At 48.1% G+C, this 17,254-nt stretch overlaps 1 protein-coding gene across 2 annotated transcripts in view; it reads right to left on the reverse strand.

Moving 5' to 3' along the window:
• The window catches only part of SFXN5 (sideroflexin 5), a 102,842-nt gene extending 85,588 nt beyond the window's left edge, over positions 1-17,254 (reverse strand). For both annotated transcript variants that reach the window (XM_054586859.1, XM_054586858.1), the window contains exons 1-2: positions 17,148-17,254; positions 11,425-11,493 (exon numbers count right to left, since the gene is read on the reverse strand). In XM_054586859.1, coding sequence (XP_054442834.1) covers positions 11,425-11,493; positions 17,148-17,249 — 171 coding nt within the window. In that variant the 5' untranslated portion in view covers positions 17,250-17,254. The remainder of the gene's footprint in view (positions 1-11,424; positions 11,494-17,147) is intronic.

A 17,254-nucleotide genomic window follows, 5' to 3' on the forward strand; every position in this document is an offset into this window, starting at 1 on the left:
GTAACCAAACACAGGTCTGGCTGCCTGCCACTTCAAAAGCCAGTACTTGAGAGGCTGATGCTGATGTTAAATGAAGTGGTTTTATTCAGGTGACAGCAACCTGGAGGATGGGGGACTCTCGTCTCAAAGCCCATCTTAGCATCTCAGGTGTCCTGGTTAGTTTATGTAGGAGAACCGGGGGCAGAAGGGGACGAAGGAATTTCTGGCGTTGTGCACTTTCTCGGCTCTGCCCTTGGGTGTTTCGTGTTATCTCTTGCGTGCTCCATCTGTAGTTTCACTGCCGATAACCTGGGAACAGAACACGCAGGGAGTGTTTCTGCTGGTTTGGATATGAGTCGCTGACACTTGCCCAATTTCTTGTGATAAGGGTCATTCCTTTGGTAAGCATTCCTTTGCAACTGTGGATGTCTATAAAATACTTATAAGGGAACTTTTCATGCGTGAATCTTCTACGAGTTTGTTAGTACATTTTATTCTCATTCCATTTCATGGCAAGTCAGAGTAGTATAAAGATTTTATTCCTCGCTACACCCACAGAGACAGAAAACAATATTTTCTATGAGAATATTTATGTGTGTAAATACATAAGAAGAAGTTCTAGAAGGAGACCTGACACACTGGTGATGGGGTACCTCGGGGGAGGCGGAAAGGGCCTGACGTGGCAAGTGGTGTCACGAGGAAATTTAACCTTAACTGTAAGGCTGAAAGTTTTTATAAAGAGAATATATTTATGTAATACTGATATAATTGCCTTTCAACATTTTAAAAACACTAGCAGAGAATTACATACTAAAGTACATATGGCTACGGTAACTGATGGTGAAAGAGAAAAATAAAAGGGGATAGAACTGTATGATTCTTAAAATCTTAAAAGCCAGAGAGACAGCAACAGTGATATAAGGCCATCTTTGTTCACCAAAACATCTGTATAATATTCATGGCAGCATTTTTCAAATAGCGCAAAACTACAAACAATTCAAATGTCAACAGTAGGCTGAACAAGTTAGTCTATGTACATGATGATGTATTATACAGCAATTTTAAAAAGCGAATTACAAATACATGTTACAACGTGGATGAACTTGCAAACATAATGTGGCAGAATGCATTTTCCAAAGATAGTGACCCCTATATCGCCCATCCCCTATGCTCTTCTGGAACCTTCTCACATCCCCATCCAACGGTAGAGTCTATATCCCTTCCCCTTGATCCAAGGAAGGCTTTCAGGACTGCCTACACAAATAGAGTTTGGCCAAAGTGAGGCTATGTGACCTCTGAGGTTAGGTTATACAAATGCCCTCCTCCTCCACTCTGTTCCCTTAGGATGTTCACTCTCTTGGGAATTTTAAGGAATCCCAAGCACCCTATGCAGACACCTACGCAGACAGCAACAGAAGGCCCGGCCCACAGCTCCTGCTGAGCCACCAGCTGTCAGGTCAGCACCAGCTTGCCCACAATGCAGGTGAGCCATCTTGAAATCGACCTTCTAGCCCCTAGTCAAGCTGCCCTAGCTGTTGCTGATGGCGAAGAGGCGAACCATACCCTGTACGCCCTGCCCAAACTGAAGATCAATGAGCAAAAGAGCTGACTGTTGTTGTTTCAAGTCACTATATTTTGGGGTGATTTCTTACATAGCAATAGACCGCTAGTTTGCATAATGATAAGCAAAAGAAGTCAGATGCAAAACAGTATAGTATATAAAGCTTTTTAAAGAGGTAAAACTCACCCATGGTGGTAGAGGTCACTATAGCGTTAACTTTATGGCGTTCTGACTTAAAGGGGGATGGGGGGAGCCTCCAAAGTGATGAAAATGGAAATGTCTGATCTGAGTGGCGGTCACATGAGTATAAACATTATGTCAAAATCTACTAAGCAGCAAACTTAGGATGTGTGCAAATTACTGTATTATCTTGTACGTCAAAAAATTAGCAGTAAGCAGACAACAGTGATAGAAGATGGCCTATGTCAAGGTCTGGTGAAGGACTTAGACATCAGGGATGCCCAGCACGGGGGAAAACCCCCAGCAAAGCTGCCAGTTCCCTTTTGGCAGAGGAGACAAGGCTGGCTGAGAACGGGAGTGCTGAGACCTCAGCAGAGAAACAGCTTGGTCCGAAACAGGGGCAGCACCAGGAGGGGAACCCAGTGGGTTAGACAGCGTGTTTCATTCACTGAGCTGGCTGACGGGTGGTCTCCTGTACTGCAACAATGGGACAAGCCAGCCAGGGCTCCCCACCCCACCCCCGACCCATCGGGCCTGTGTGCGAACTACCCGTGGCCACAGCCGGTCTAACCCAGGGCATCAGGGGCCAGGAAAATTTGCTTGGGAGCAACCTGACTGCTGGGAAGTGCTGCCCTGCCCTTTCAAATGTAGGCATACCAATTCCAAAATTCCGGAGTGCCTTCCCAGAATATGTGTTTCCAAACTGGAGATAGCTTTGTGTTTTCGGCACCCGTCCCCCTCCACAAATCCATGCTGGTGAGAGAAAACGTCAGGAGAACAGAAAAAAAAAACAGAAAAGCACAAAAAATATTTTAAATCACCTGTAAACATACCATTGAGATAACCACTGCGAAAGTGAGGATGATTTTTCTTCTAGACCTCATACATTTGTTTTTCATGTTGATTATTGTTTTAAGGTGCTTAAAGTCACACAGAAAGTGAGCAGTTTGGTATTTGAGTCCAGAATTTAGCCAGACCCTTTCTCCGTACCTCCGACACCCCCGAGCCTCCCCGTGATGCGGCAAGCCCCTGCTTCCTCTCTCAACTGCAGCTTCTGCCACCAGACAATGAACGCTCTACTTTCCGTCGCTGAATGGTGAATGGCCCCGTGTTCTCATTATTTTCCCACTCCAGGGATTCTTCCGAGTTCCTATAACAACCTGGCCAGTTTCCATCTCATTTGACTTGGTCATCAAAGGGAGGCCTCCTGCCACAAGAATGAGTTCCCAAGAGTTCTGATCTTGGCATGGGCTGAGGGAAAATTAAATCCGAAGTTCCTGAAGACAAAGCTGAGTATCCAGGACTGAAGGAAGCTAGCACGTTTTTCTGCCTCCGGGCCGTACTAACCCTCAGCCGGCATCCCTGTGTCAGAGGCGGAAGGGCTGGGGCTCCAGGCTACCCTCTGGGCAGGCAAGGGCCTAGGCCACTGGTCTGCAGAGGTCCCTGAGAGCTGGCTGTTCTGGGCGCTGGTCTCCCCACAGAGAAGGGTGCTATTTTCAAGAGACTGGAGGGGTAAGAGGAGAATCAACCCCGCTCTCACCCCAAAGCATTGTGAGGCTTGGCAGAAAAGCCCTGGGCATGTGAGGGGGTGGGGAAAACTGAAAGTCAGTGGGAGGATGAACTTTGCAGAAAGTCTGTTTGACCAAGAATAGGCAGCCAGGCCTTGAATGCAAAGATGGTGTGGGGCCGAGCTGGCTGGAGACAAGACTGGGGGCTCTTCTCTGGAGCTCCGAGGGGCCAGGAGCACGGACAGCCCAGGTTGCTGCTTCCCAGACTCCATCCCCAGCCTGCCTGCCTCTGGCTCACCTGCCAAAAAGTGCCACTGTGAGATGTCTCCTTGTATTTGACAGGGGCATGGTCTCCAGAAGGTCCCTCTAGAAATGCTGGCACCTAGGAGATCGATTCCAGAGGCAGAGAATAAGAACAGAACAAAATCCTGGACCCAAGTCCCCGAGGGGAAGGAGAAGGAAGCAAAAGAGCAGGTATGTAGTGTTCGGGGGGGTGGACAGAGAGGGCAGGAGATCAGGACCAACAGGAATGGGGACAGAGAGACACAGGAAGGGAAGAGCTCAGAAAGGAAAGCTGGGGAGAGTCATCAGAAGCAAAACTAATCTTTTTTGGGGGAGGAGGGGGCACCATAACACACCCCCAAACTAAATGCAGACAGTATAATCTCTGCTTGGTTAAGGGAGGATGACAAACTGATACACTCATAAATATTTAATTTATTATAATAATATTTAATATATTAAATATATGATGGGCGTGACAGCAACTAGCCAGGATACGAGTAGCACCCAGAAATATTTCACCCCCTTTTTGGTAAAGGGACCCGCCCATTCTCCAGGTGGTACCTGCATATTCCCACCTCCTGACTTTGCCCATACTGTTCACTTCACCAAGACACCCTTGCTCTGCAAGTCTATCACCAACACCATCCATCCTTCAAGGCTCACTTCTCCAGGAATCTTCCAGAAATGTCCCCTCCTGTGAACAGCCGGAGAGCACCGGGTTTGCACCTCTCTGAGGTCCCTGACCACTTCCTTCCTGCGTGCTTATGTCATGTCAGAGTTTGCAAAGTGCAGAGAGCAGGGGGCTGACTTTAGGTATCTTTGCAGAACCACAGGGCATGCCTACCTCCGCCCATCACCAACGTGGGGCCACCTATAACATACATTTAGGAAAAGTGAAGGACTGAGGATTCTGAGGAGAGAGGCAAAGGGTACAGTCAGGGTTAGGGATCAGGTTGTAAAGTCCGTTAATGGTGATGCTGGTTTTACAGACTCCCCGGATTCCAAGTGAGTGTGCCCTGTTCACATACATAGGACATGAATAGAAATACTCTGTGTGTGCGTATATCATAGAACCACCTAGGCCGTCCCCCTTTCTGAAACAATAGGGGCCAGGAAGGGAAGGGCATTTCCTTGCCCAGGGTCTCAGAGTGGGTGGGTGGCCCCTGGAAACCCATTCCTTCCCCGTTCTGGGGCATTTCCGTGAGATGTCAGCATGGAAGAATCTTCTGTCCTCAGGACAGTAACTGAGAGAAGGGCAGTCTCACAAAGAAACCACAGCAAGGCCTGCACCCAAAGCTGACACTTACTGGAGTGGGCACTCCAAGCAGGAAAAGGAAGGTCCTTCTTCATTCTCATTCAAAGCTGAGGTGAGCCTGACACAGAGAAACTGGAGAGTGTGTTTAGAGAAATGGAACCATTGAAACATGAGCATTTAAGGCAAAGCTTGAGAATCCCAAAGCTTGCAGAACTGAAAAAATGACAAGAAAGCAGTGTCACGTGTCAGGGAGAATAAATTGGCAGCAGGGTGCGGGTGCGCATGAGGGAATAGAGCAGGGACGGCTGGCAGGGGGGACAGCAGGTTGTGTCACATCACGTTAACTGCTCAGTATCTGTCTGACTGCCCTCACCTGGGGCAATCTTGCCCCTGCCAAGTCCAGGGCCATGCATCCTCACTTTGTCTGCAACCCTGGTTTGAGCCACTCCTATTATGGCCCCAGGTGGTGGGACCTTGTGGGCCAAAGCTAAGGACTTACATGCATGCTGAGTGCCAAGCCCTGCTCTTGTCTTCCTTGGGCCTTCCTAAGACCCTCTTCTTCCCTCCCAGCGGTCCTGGCACCTGCAGGGCTGTCTGGCTTGGCTCCCATCAGCCGTGAGCCACCCTCTGGGAGGCCCAACAGAAGAGGAAACCAGGGGCACACGAGAGAAGCTCTGCTTTCCTTGTGTCTGACCTCTGCTCACCTTCGGGGGCGCCTATGTGAGGTAAACCAATACAGTTCTGGTGGAATGTCAAGTACTACAGCCCTTTAGAAAATAAATCTGTCCAGCTATCCCAGAACTAGGAAAACAATCATGGCCTCCAGCCAGGATATCCTATTCTTGGGAATTTATTCTTAAAAAACAATAAATAAATTTAGCACAGATGAAAAGTGACATGCCTGAGACTGTTTTGTTTTGTTTTGTTTTTTTGCAGGATCACAAAAATTAGGAAACAACCTATCTGTTACACGTAAGAGTCTAATAGTAATGGCTATTTATACTATAAGACTTGACTTTAAAAATTATAAAGACTTGGAAATGAATGGAAAGAAGAAAACAAAAAGTCCATGTTCGATATAAGTATGCCAAAAATGCATGCAGACAGGCAAGAACTTGAAGTGTATAAAGGTACTGACACTTGGGTATTTTTTATTAAAAATTCCATTAAAGATTTTTAAAATTAGAATGTCTAATTCTGTCTAGAATGCATTTAAATGGACAGCCTCACTCGCTGCCGTTGAGAGTATAATAATGATATAACCTTGTTACAGGTTGGTACAATTTGCAGGGCAATTTGGCAATATATTCAAAAGCCTTAAAATGCCTTTCATAAATAAATTCCACTTCTAGGAATTTATCCAAAGGAAATAAAGAAGAAGATGGGGGGATTTATGTACAAAGATATTTATTGCAATATTATTTATTATGGCAAAAGACTTGAAACCACCCAAATGGTCAATAATAGAGAAAATGATTAAATGAATTATAGAATAACCACATGGTAGATTATTATGCAGTTATTAAACATACTTCAAAATAACATTTAATGCCCATCATGTGCTATATGGAAAAAAAGAATATGTATCCTGTATATATTTATGTTATGTATACAAATACATCACACATGATTATATATCTATATAGAGCTACATATATACATATTATGTATGTGTATATACATATGCTAATTTTGCACATAAATATACATGAAAATGTTAATGGTAAGTGGAGTAATAAGCAGTTTATTTTCTTCTTTAGACTTCCATATATTTCCCCATGTTTAGGGATAATACTAGAATATGCCACATCAGGAGGCATATAATGTCAGTTGTTTTCATTGTTAGTGATGCTAAGCTTGGTCACCTTGTTAAAGGGGTGTCCTCCAGCCCATAGTAAAGGTAATCTTTCCCCTTTCTAACTGCTGAATAATCTTCGGAATGATATCTGATTTGAGAACATACAAACACCCTGTTTCCCAACAATCTTTGGCTCTACAGAAATAGCATCCATCAAAAATCCTGGTTGGAATCAGTTGTTTCATTGAGGATCACACAATGGTTATTTCCTTCTGTATTTATTAGCTGACATTCTTCTGTGAAGAATAGCTTCCTTCTTCCACATTTTTAGTATTACTATGAATTCATGGAATAATAATTATTATTGTTATTATTATTGTTGTTATTATTATTACCATAGGTAGGCAGTCAGGGAATGCCCGGGAGTCTTCCCCATTGGCATAGATGAGCTGACCAAAAGCTAGAAAGATTAACAGGGCCTTCGGAGCTGAAACCTAGAAAGATGAGTGGATAGGACCCCAGCATGCCAAAAGCTAGCAACATAATTCAAGAGAAAAAAAGCCCTCCCTTCCCTATCCCTATAAGAACTGCAGGCTTGAGCAGGAAGTGGGAAGGGTCTTCGCGACAGGGGCCCACCATTCTCCCAGGTTGCAACACCTAAACAAACCTTTCCTTTTGCGCTTGCACCTGTTTGGCTTATGCTGTGGCAGGCAGCTGAACCTGTGTCTTGCTTACGTTATTACTCAATGTATTAGAATCTATTGTGTTTAATCTTCTTAATGTTCAAATTGTCCCAGATGTGACCAGTGGGTTGCCCTTCAAGCCATTTCCTGTGTCTCCCTCATTCTTTGAGCACTTTCTTACTATATGTAGCAATTCCCCTTTCCCCACATGTGGATAGTGGTACCTTGTTACTGGGTATAACAGAGCCAGGGAATTGGGAAATACATGTGTGAGCGTGCGTGTGTGTGTGTGTGTGTGTGGTGTGCACGTGTGTAAGTTATGAGTTCATAGTGATATCTCCAATTCAAATACAACATCATAGAGTTCTTTGTCTTTTCCCTTCTTCATATATTTGTTATCTCCCCACTCCCATGGTCAGAATCCCAGTTCACAACATCAATATAATAACTTATTTAATCTATCCTACAATATACCCCGAATAGTTTTAAATTGCTACACCAGTACTAGTATCGAGATGGTATTGTTAACACTTCTTCTATTAGTTTTTTATGTCCTTCAGGATGACAGTCTATCAACCAGTTATTCCCTTAAATAATTATTGAATTCAGAAGAGCAAATCCCTTTTATCGTCCATCCACAATTAAATGTAGCTTAGATGTCAGTTGGCCTCAGAGATCTAGAGGGAATTCCATGACCTAAGTGGAAGGCCAAAGCTGGGGCTTCTGCCAGCTCCTGTGGTTTCCTGCCTCAGGGTGATCCCATACATTCTGCACCCTCGTGGAGACCGGGACCCCCTCAAGGTCCTCTCAAAATATCTACTCTTGCAGACATTTCATGACCCAGGCAGACTTTATGAACAACTTTCCAGAAACGATGGTGGCGGGGACAATGCTGTGTCCCATCAATGACTACCACGAGCCCAGTGGGCATGACCCCTCTCAGAAGAGCCCCCAGGTACTGGCCTGTCAGCTCGCGGGGTCACTTGCTCTCCTTCCCACTGTTGTCCCCTCTTCGTCCTTCTCTCTCCTCTCTCCCTTAGGGTCAAAGCACAAATCCTCCCCGTCTTTCAAGCGGACCAACCTCCTCCCTGAAGCCTTGTTCAAGCCATTCATAAAACAAAGCCAGCCTTCTTCCTAAGAGAAATTACAGTGAATCAGATTTCCTCTGCCTCACTACACATACAAGAGTTGGAATCTTTTTAAAGCTTGGTCAGTTATAAATTGCAAACAAGTAGCTGCAAAACACTCTCAAGATGAGTCTATCCATTGATTCAGCTGCTGCCCCTCAGAACCAGGTCACCAGATGGCTCAAGCTGCCCGGGATCTGTCCACCTCAGGAAACTCTGGTTTCCAGAGCCACCTCCTCCCGTCCTCCACTCTGCTCCCACACTCACAGGCAAGCAGGCCGGTCCCACACTCGCTCCCAGGACACCAGCCAAGGGCCCTGGGAGAGAAACCATGTTGTGTAGACAGGAGCCGTGGTCCGTGAGCCCAGCAGAAGCGGGAAGCTGTTCCTCCTGGCAGGGCCTCGGTTCACAGGGGAGGGACGCAGCTAAGAGACCTTTTCCTCCAAGTGCCTCTAATTTCTCATTTCGTTCATGCAGATGGCCTTGCTAAGCCACCTGCCGGGGCAAGAACCAGTGAGGGCCTGAAGGTCCCGCTCATGGTGGTTCCAGAGTTTTTAGGGCCTAGTAGGTCTGTGGGGAGATGCTTTCCAAAAGGCCAGCAGGCTATGCTGGAAACTGTCCCCAGCTGGTGTGTGGGGGTGGGGGGTACAGCACCAGGGGAAAGGTGAAGATCTTTCTGGAGAGTCCGTCATAGTCTTGGATGAAGGGAGGGAACCTGTGAAATCTGAGAAATATGATAAAACTACTGTTGCATTGGTTTCATTTTCTAGTTAGTAAGTAGTTAAGTTGCTTTGACACTTCAATTAATACTAAAGTATGAGATTTCTGTATTTTGTAATGGTATTTAGATCCAAATGCTTTCGTGGTGTACAAAAATGTTAGGCCCTTTCAAAATACAAGCATAGAAGAAGATGTGGCACAGGGGCAGAGCAGTAAAATGAAGTGGTCTGGGAATGAGAAGGGGGTGGACTGGGGAGGAGGGAGGGTGGGAGCCCCCAGCACAGGCGGCATGTCGCCCTGTAGCCACCCACCCATCCCCAAAGCCCCTGTCGACTCACGGTAGTCTGGGGAGCACCGAAATACTGCCCCACCCCCTTAGTCTCCCTCTGTCATCTCTCAGCACGCCTCTCAGTCCACCATGAGCACCTCTGCCCCTTGGGTTAAGCCTCTGCTGACTCTTCCATCAAGCAGGTAGCATTTATGTTGGGATTATGTGGCAACTGTATCTAGTTTTGCACCTTTCTGGAATTTTCTAGAAAGATACCTAATCTAGGCTAGGTAAGTGTTTTCTCTGGTTTAATGCTCTTCCAAATTTTTCTGCGATCACACTGACGGGTCCCTAGGAGAACCCTGTTAGAGCCGAGAGGTACGGCAGCCTTGCCCTCGGGAGGCGGCAGGGCCAGAGGGGCAGGGAGGGCCGGCCAGTAAAATGCCTGAGCCTCCGTCCCTGCCAGATGTGGTGGGAAACCGCAGATCAGATTAATCGCCACATGCCACATTATTGGGCTGCTCCCTCGGGCACAGTGGGGGTTGTTTCAGGCCCAGGTGCCCAGCAGGCCTTGCGCTTCTTTCCACATGGCTTTTCCCTCCCAGAGCTGATGGACTCTGGGGCAAGGCAGTCAGCGCTCAGCACGGAGAAGATGTGCAGGGAAGAGCTGTGCACTCAGGAAGCCAACTAAGAGGCTCAACGACTTGCCTCAGGGTTTGTGGCCCAGGGCAGGAACTCAGGGCCTTCCGCCCACTGAGGAATCTTGGGAGAGTTCTCTAAATCCAGTTACCCGAACAGGAATGCAAACTGGCTAAGAATAAGTGTTCTGAAGACAAGCTTACCTGGGTCCATACCCTGGCTCCATCCCTGGCCAGCACCACAGGAATGGGACTTATCTGTTTCCTCCTCCGTAAAATGGAACTTGTAATAGTATCTACCTCATGGGTTCCTTTGAGTTAATCTGATGAGCTGATGCATTTAAATGCTTACAACACTGCCTTCCTCACAGTTTATTCAAAGATTAATAAATCTTTGCTATTTTGTATGTACATGCATACTTACACATACTTGCAAATACTACAAAAATACTAACAGGGCTAAAAAGACACACTTCTTGGGGTAGCTGAAGGAAACTTAATTGGTTTACATTTGACAATACCAAATGATGGTGAGGATGGAGAGCAACCGTAATATTGCAGATGGGGGTTTAAAATGTGGAGCCACTCTGAACAACAGTTTGTCGGTTTTCTATGAAGTTAAACATACACTTACCACACGTACCATGTGAGCCAGCGATCCTATTCCTAGTTATTTATGCATAGAAATGAAAGCATACATCCACACAAAGACTGCTTATACTGGTTTTATTTGCAATAGCTGAAAACTGAAAACTGGTGTTGACCAGCAAGTGGGTGGACAAACAAACCTGAAATCTCCTTTCAATGGAACACTACTCAGTAATGCGAAGGGCTGCAAGTAGTGACACCTGCAATGACCCGGATGGCTCTCAGAAGCACTGTACGGAGGAAATGTCATGTTCCATGTATATGACATTCTAGAAACGGGAAGACGGTAGGGACAGAAAACAGGCAGTTGCCAGGGGCTGGGCAGGAGAGATTGACTGCTAACAGGCATCAGGGAACATTTTAGGGCAATAGAAATGTTCTCCACTATTATTGTGGAGGTGGATTCATAACCGAATATGTTTGTCAAAAATTCACAGAATGGTTCTCATGTAAAAGGAAAATTATACCTTCATTCTCTATGAGAGAAGGGAACTGGGTAGGAAGAGAGTATAAAGGATACTTTTTTTGTTCTACTTAAACACATCTATACTATTTAAACTTTTGTAAGGACCATGTAATTCATGTAGCTGGAAATAATTTTATTAAAGTTGGAGGTGATGATGATGATATATATCTACCTTGAAGGGACATGGCGAGATCCAAATGAAATGAGATAATGTGTATAAAGTACACGTACAGATGACTCACAGGTCTTCTAAAGTGGCAAGGGATAAAGGCCAAGGGGCCTCCACAAGAGTGACAGCCAGGACTTACCTCAGTGACAAAGAGGGTGCGAGGGTCAATGATATCCAGGAAGTGCCTGAAGCGGCCGTAGAACGATGTCTGGGGAAGGGGGCGGGAGAGGAGAGATCAGCTGCTGTAGACCATCCTCTTGCCACTGGGGAGCTGCACCCCCCACCTCACCCCAATTGCTAGGCCTCACCCTCAGTCCCCAGGACAACCCACATGGTGGTGAATCCTAACGAGGCCCCACAGCCCAGTGACCCAAGGGCAGCTTTCCCAGTCTGAAGACTTTCTAACATCAATTCAGAAAGACCATAAAGACAATCAATGACTATCCCAACTTCTCTTCAACATGCTTCCCATTTTTCTCCCTGTCCTCTCAGTGCAGAGATCCACTCCAAGCTGTTCCACAGCTCCCCACCCACCGTCACTAAGCACGCAGGCTGTAGGAAGGCCTTGACTCCTGCCCCCTCCCAGCCTTTTCTGACCACCGCAGCCACCCTGCCTCGCTGAGGACCTCCTGAGTGAGGGAAGGTCCCTCTCCAAGGTTAAGCTCCCCATAGGCGGAGCCCAAGCACCACCGCACCCTGCTTACAGCCCTCAGGCCTTCCTTCCCCCGTGGCTCTGGAGATGCTGTGAGGCCCAGGATGAGGGGCCAACTCCCCAGAAAAGGGTCCCTGGAAAAGAAGAGCTTTGTGCAAAGCAGGCCACAGGCATTAGAGCACAATAAAAGGAAACCAAGCAACCCCGCTCCTGGGCCCTCTGCCCTAGGGACAGAGCCAGCTTGGCAAAGCCAAACTCAAGGAGAGGAGAGAGGGTGCCAAGCTAGGGGACCAAGGGAAAAGCTGCAAGTGCTGGGGGTTCATGCCTCGTTACACTCGCTGACTCTGCCCCAGATCCTCCCTGGACCCCACAACTCTCCAAGCACCGTCTTTTGTATAGAAGAGAAAACAGAAGCCTCCACACTCCCTCCCCTTGCTTCAGGGAACCAGGCCCTGCAGTGACTTCTGCTCCTTTTCCTTCCCCAAAAAGACCCTGTAGTAGGCCCCGCATCACCCCAAAGTCTCCTGCACACACCAGGCTCCACACTGCCTCCATCTCTGCTCGACCCGGCACACCTACCGCCTACTGGGAGCAGCCTCTCCACCTCCTACTTCCATCCCTGCTGTGGTGCTGCTGCCTTTCACAGACCACGTCAAGCTCCAGCACCATTCCTAACAAAAACAGTTGCTTCCCAAACCCCTTATAACTCTAATGGCCTAAACTACAATGCTCATACTGCTGTCCTGGAAAAATTTCACTTCTAATAATTTAGTGTAAGGAAACAGTCAGAGACAACTAGCGGTTTGGCCAGAGATATACCATGTGCTGAGGGTGCTCACTGCTGCCTCGTTTGTAAAGGTGGATGGTGACTGAACACTATGCAGCCATTTAAAATCACGTTTCCGCACATTTATGACACGGAAAAAATGGTGATGAGGGTGTGAAATGCATATCAAGAGGATAATTCCAATTAATAGACAAGGAAATAAGTAGAGCCAGAAGGATAGCAAGTGCATAGTAAAGAGACAGAATGACATCCTGATCCTGGTCCACTAAAATGAGTCAGGGTTCCTTAGAGAAGTCGCCAATTCCAGGGCTGGGGCAGAGAAGGTATGAGACTGGTGTATTTTTTTGTACCGGAAAGTAATGAAGGGCCACCCCTCCAAATGATGGGGACGTATTAAAAGGACCAATGATGGGCAGATGAATATTGGGAGCCTTTGGACATGATACCTTGAGAAGTTCACAATATCACTCACTGGCATAGTATTCTGGAAGGAATCTAATCATGAAGAAACATCGGGCAACTCCAAACTGAGGGATATCCATAAAATAATCGGCCTTATTCATCAAATATGTCAATGTCATAAAGACAAAAGAAGACTGAGGAACTGGTCCACATTATAGGAAACTGAGGAGACAACAAAATGTATCACATGATTCTGGATTGAATCTGTACAGGAAGGGGAGGAGGAAATGATATTCTCAAGGACATTATTAAGACAACTGACAAACATATCGGTCATAGATTAATAAAAATACTGCATCCATATTAAATTTCCTTAATGTAGTAACTCTACTGTGATTATTACTATAAACTAAAGTTTTGTGTTCCCCCAATATTCATAGGTTAAATCCTAATGACTAAGGGGATGGCCCTGGAGGTGGGGCCCGGGAGGCGGTTAGACCCTCCCGAGTGGTACTAGTGCCCTTGTAAAACAGGTCCAGAGATCTTGGAGAATGTGACTTCTCAGTGAGTATGAAAGAGAGATAACTCAACAGGAAGGTTGCTGGGACACTTTCTAGATGCAGCGGATCCTTGTGAGAAACGCTGTTTTTTGGTAGATGCTTCAATGCCTGTCCTCTCAGCCTGATGAATGGCAGGAAAGGTTTCTCCTTTCTCAGCCTGGTTAATTCTTATTTTCTCAATAGTTTAAAACATAAGGCCTTTTTCTCCCCTCCAGAATCCAGCCCTACTCTTTACCCAATCAGACAGCCAGTGGATGTTTTTCCTTTCCTTTCCCTTTACCTGAAGAATGAGTCAGCCCAGTGACTCCCTCCAGTTTCTTTCACAAGAAAGGTGAGTCAGCTAATTCTCAGCAGGGGCTGGGGCCTGCAGTACCCGTGGCCTCCCCTGGGGTAGGGTGGGCCTCGGAAGCAGCAGCTGAGGGCAGTGGTCTGGGAAGGAGCCTGCAGCCCTCCCTACCCAGACCCCCAAATCGCTGGGCTTAGGAATGAAATTCTCATTGAACCTGTAGCCCAAAGGCAGAAAGTCTACAATAAACAAACAAACATTGACTCTGGAGCCAGAGGCCTAGGACATTAGTTAACCTGTTTGTGTGCTGCAGTTTTCTCACTGGTAATATAAGGGGTAACTGTACCTGTCTCAAAGGGTTGTTGCGAAAATTACATAAGTCAATACACAAAAGAGTTGGAACAATGCTTGGCTATCACCATCATCTTATGAGGAGAAAGATGATCCCAGACCAAAAGCCATTGAGGCAGCTATCTGTCTCCACCCTCGAGACACTGCTCAGTGCCCTTGCTCCCCTGCCCTCCTCTGCAGGGAGATCCAAGGATGAGGGGAGGAAGGGTTTGGGGCAACTCCAGGGAATAAGGAAAGACCTGGCACCCATTCTTGCAGAAAGTGGCGAGGCTGGCTGGGGATTCAGAGGGTGTCCCCGATGTGGGCTCTGGGAATGGACCCTGGACTATGAATCACTCAGGGTTCAAGGGGCCGGAAGCAGCCAATGTGGTAAAAATGAGATTTGATGGGGTGAATGGCCTTCTGATTCAAGGAAGAAGAGATCAGCAGGGGGGGACCTTTGGAGCCCCTTAAAAAGTGAGGCCTTTATTTCAGAAGCCAAGGAAGCCACTGGAGAGTGTTTAAGTTGAGGGGAGGTGGGGGAGTCACTTGATCAGACCTGCGCTGGGATTCTGCCATGAAGCATAGGGAGGGTTGAAAGTGGAAGCAGCAAGACTCATTGGGAGGCTTCCATGGTTGTTCAGGAGCTAGATGACGGGAGCCTGGTCTAGGATTCTGGCAGCGGAGAGCAGTGGATTTGATAGTTGTTTAAGAGATGAGAACACTGGACCTCTGGTTGTATTCAGAAAGTAAGGGAGAGGAAGGGAAATACACATGTGACTCCAGGTTTCTTAGGAGTCAATTGGGTGGCAGGTTGGGCTGCTTGCACAGGTAGGACCAGTTGGTACGGAACAGGGTTGGGCAAAAAGAGGACTCCCTTAACATGGATGAATTGTATGCACTGTGCTTATGCAGGCCACTATGCTGGAGGAGGAGCGTTTCAAAAGCAAGCACTGTTACTGCTTTCCAGAGAGGTGCCAAAGAAGATACCAGCAATGGCTGTCCTCTCCAATGTTTATTTATGGCTCCAGTGGTGATCACAGCAAAGGGCTCAGTCCACTTGGAAGTTCTAGGTAAATATCTGTTGTGTGACTATGTCCCAGGGCAGGTACCAGAGAAAAAACATCCCACAGATCTTTATTCAACACATTACTATGTGCCTAGCCCCACCTCGGGGTTAAATGGAGACAATGGAAGGGCAAAGAACTGCCCTTTCACTCAACAGGTACAAACAGGGGTTAAAGAAACCAAGTAACCAAACAGAAAAGTATCAGAGGACCATAGGGCAGGCTGACTTATTAGCAGCCCACTTGGAGTGGTCAAAGATGTGGGCAGGAGGAAGTCAGTACCCTGGTCCCACTAGGGGTAATGTCACAGGGGAAGAAGGGAAGAGATGGGTCGACTAAGCTTTGACCACTGCCGAGGGCGAAGAAAGGGGGACAAAGAAGGGGTCACTCAAGTGCAGGCAAAGGCACCCCTCACAGTCTCGCCCTTGGTGGCACCCTACACTGGTAGGAAGACCCCAGTGTTACCTTAGACACCTACATGCTAAGATGGTTTATTTTTTAAGGAATTAAAGTCCTATTTTAAAACAGTAGGGACATTTTCTCAGAAGGTTCAGGAACACAGCTCCCTAATTATCAGCGAAGCTTGGTGCCCCACCTTACTGGAACCAGTTTCTGTACCACCACCACCGAAAACAACAACAAAAATCCCACCGCACCGCCTTTGCACTTTTCCTTTCTTCCTGTAAACTTTTCTGTCCTCCTCCGCTGTCCCCCACCCCAGTTTCACTCCAGCGAGTCTCTTTGCCCTTTTCCTAATAAAGTCCATTTCCTCGGTGTAGGAGGCAGCCGGGACCCGAGAGCAGGCTGCCCCAGCCATGGGAACGGTCCCTCTCAACCTCTGCGGGCTGCAGGTTCCATCCCCATCTCCGTGACCAAGAAGGAGTTAGCGACGCCCTGCCGGGGGTGCCAGAAGGAAAGGACCACTGTCACAGTGCTCCTTAGAGCCTGAGCAGGTTGGACAGAGCAAGTGCTTGGCGGCACCTGGGCTCGGGTGCAGAGACCCAAGGCGCCGAGGTCAAGAGCGAAGGAAGCTGGTGCATGCTCCCGGGGACTCAGACCCTCCCAGCGGTAGCCTGCCCCAGCAGATGACACAGCGTTTCCCCCGCACCCGGCTCTCCCCGCAAGTCCTCACTCCATCCCAGACAGAGACCCAGCCGACCAACTCGCTGCGTCAGCGAATCACCCGCCAGAGGGGACGAGTTGCCAGGCCGCAAACACCCCTGGGCTCGTGGCCCTGACCCGTCATGCACAGTGGACCCAGTTGGGGTGGAAGGTTGGGAGCGTGACCGCGGGGCATAGATGCTGCCCAGAGGCTCCTCCAGAAACTCGGACTGTCAGTCCCCAGCCGGGGAAAAAGTCAGAAGGCATCTCGGCCACGGCAACTTCTCATCCAGGGCCATACTCGAACTTTCCGCCCAGGGTGGGCAGCTGCTCAGCCCAAAGCGACCCTGCAGAAGCCGCCGGGACCCGGCGGCCGCATCCCGGGCCGCAGCCCGCAGCGGCCAATCACAGAGCACCTCCGGAGGGAAAGGCTGGAGGGCGCGGGCAGCTGCAGAGCGACGGCACCGACGGCCAATAGGGAGCCAAAGTGGGAGTCCTCGCCCAGCCCGCTGGCCAATGAAAAAGAGACAGCTGTGGCCGAGGTCCCCGATCCAGCAGCTGCAGGTTCCTGGGTGGCCACGGGTCGAAGACCCTAGAGCTAGAGGGGACTTTGAAGAGGAGTTTGCTCACCCTCCATGTGCCACCCGCTGACCCTCAGACCACAGCCCGGTCCTCACCTGCTGGAACCGGGGTTTGCCCAGCTGGAAAGGAGGTGCATCGCTCGAGGCGCTAGCGGCACTTGCCGCTGCCGCCGATGCTGTAGTCGCTGTATCCGCCATGGCCA

Source organism: Pteronotus mesoamericanus, unplaced genomic scaffold (genome assembly GCF_021234165.1).
Source record: "Pteronotus mesoamericanus isolate MK-2021 breed Mesoamerican mustached bat unplaced genomic scaffold, CSHL_Meso_final contig_98, whole genome shotgun sequence".
NCBI lineage: Eukaryota > Metazoa > Chordata > Mammalia > Chiroptera > Mormoopidae > Pteronotus > Pteronotus mesoamericanus.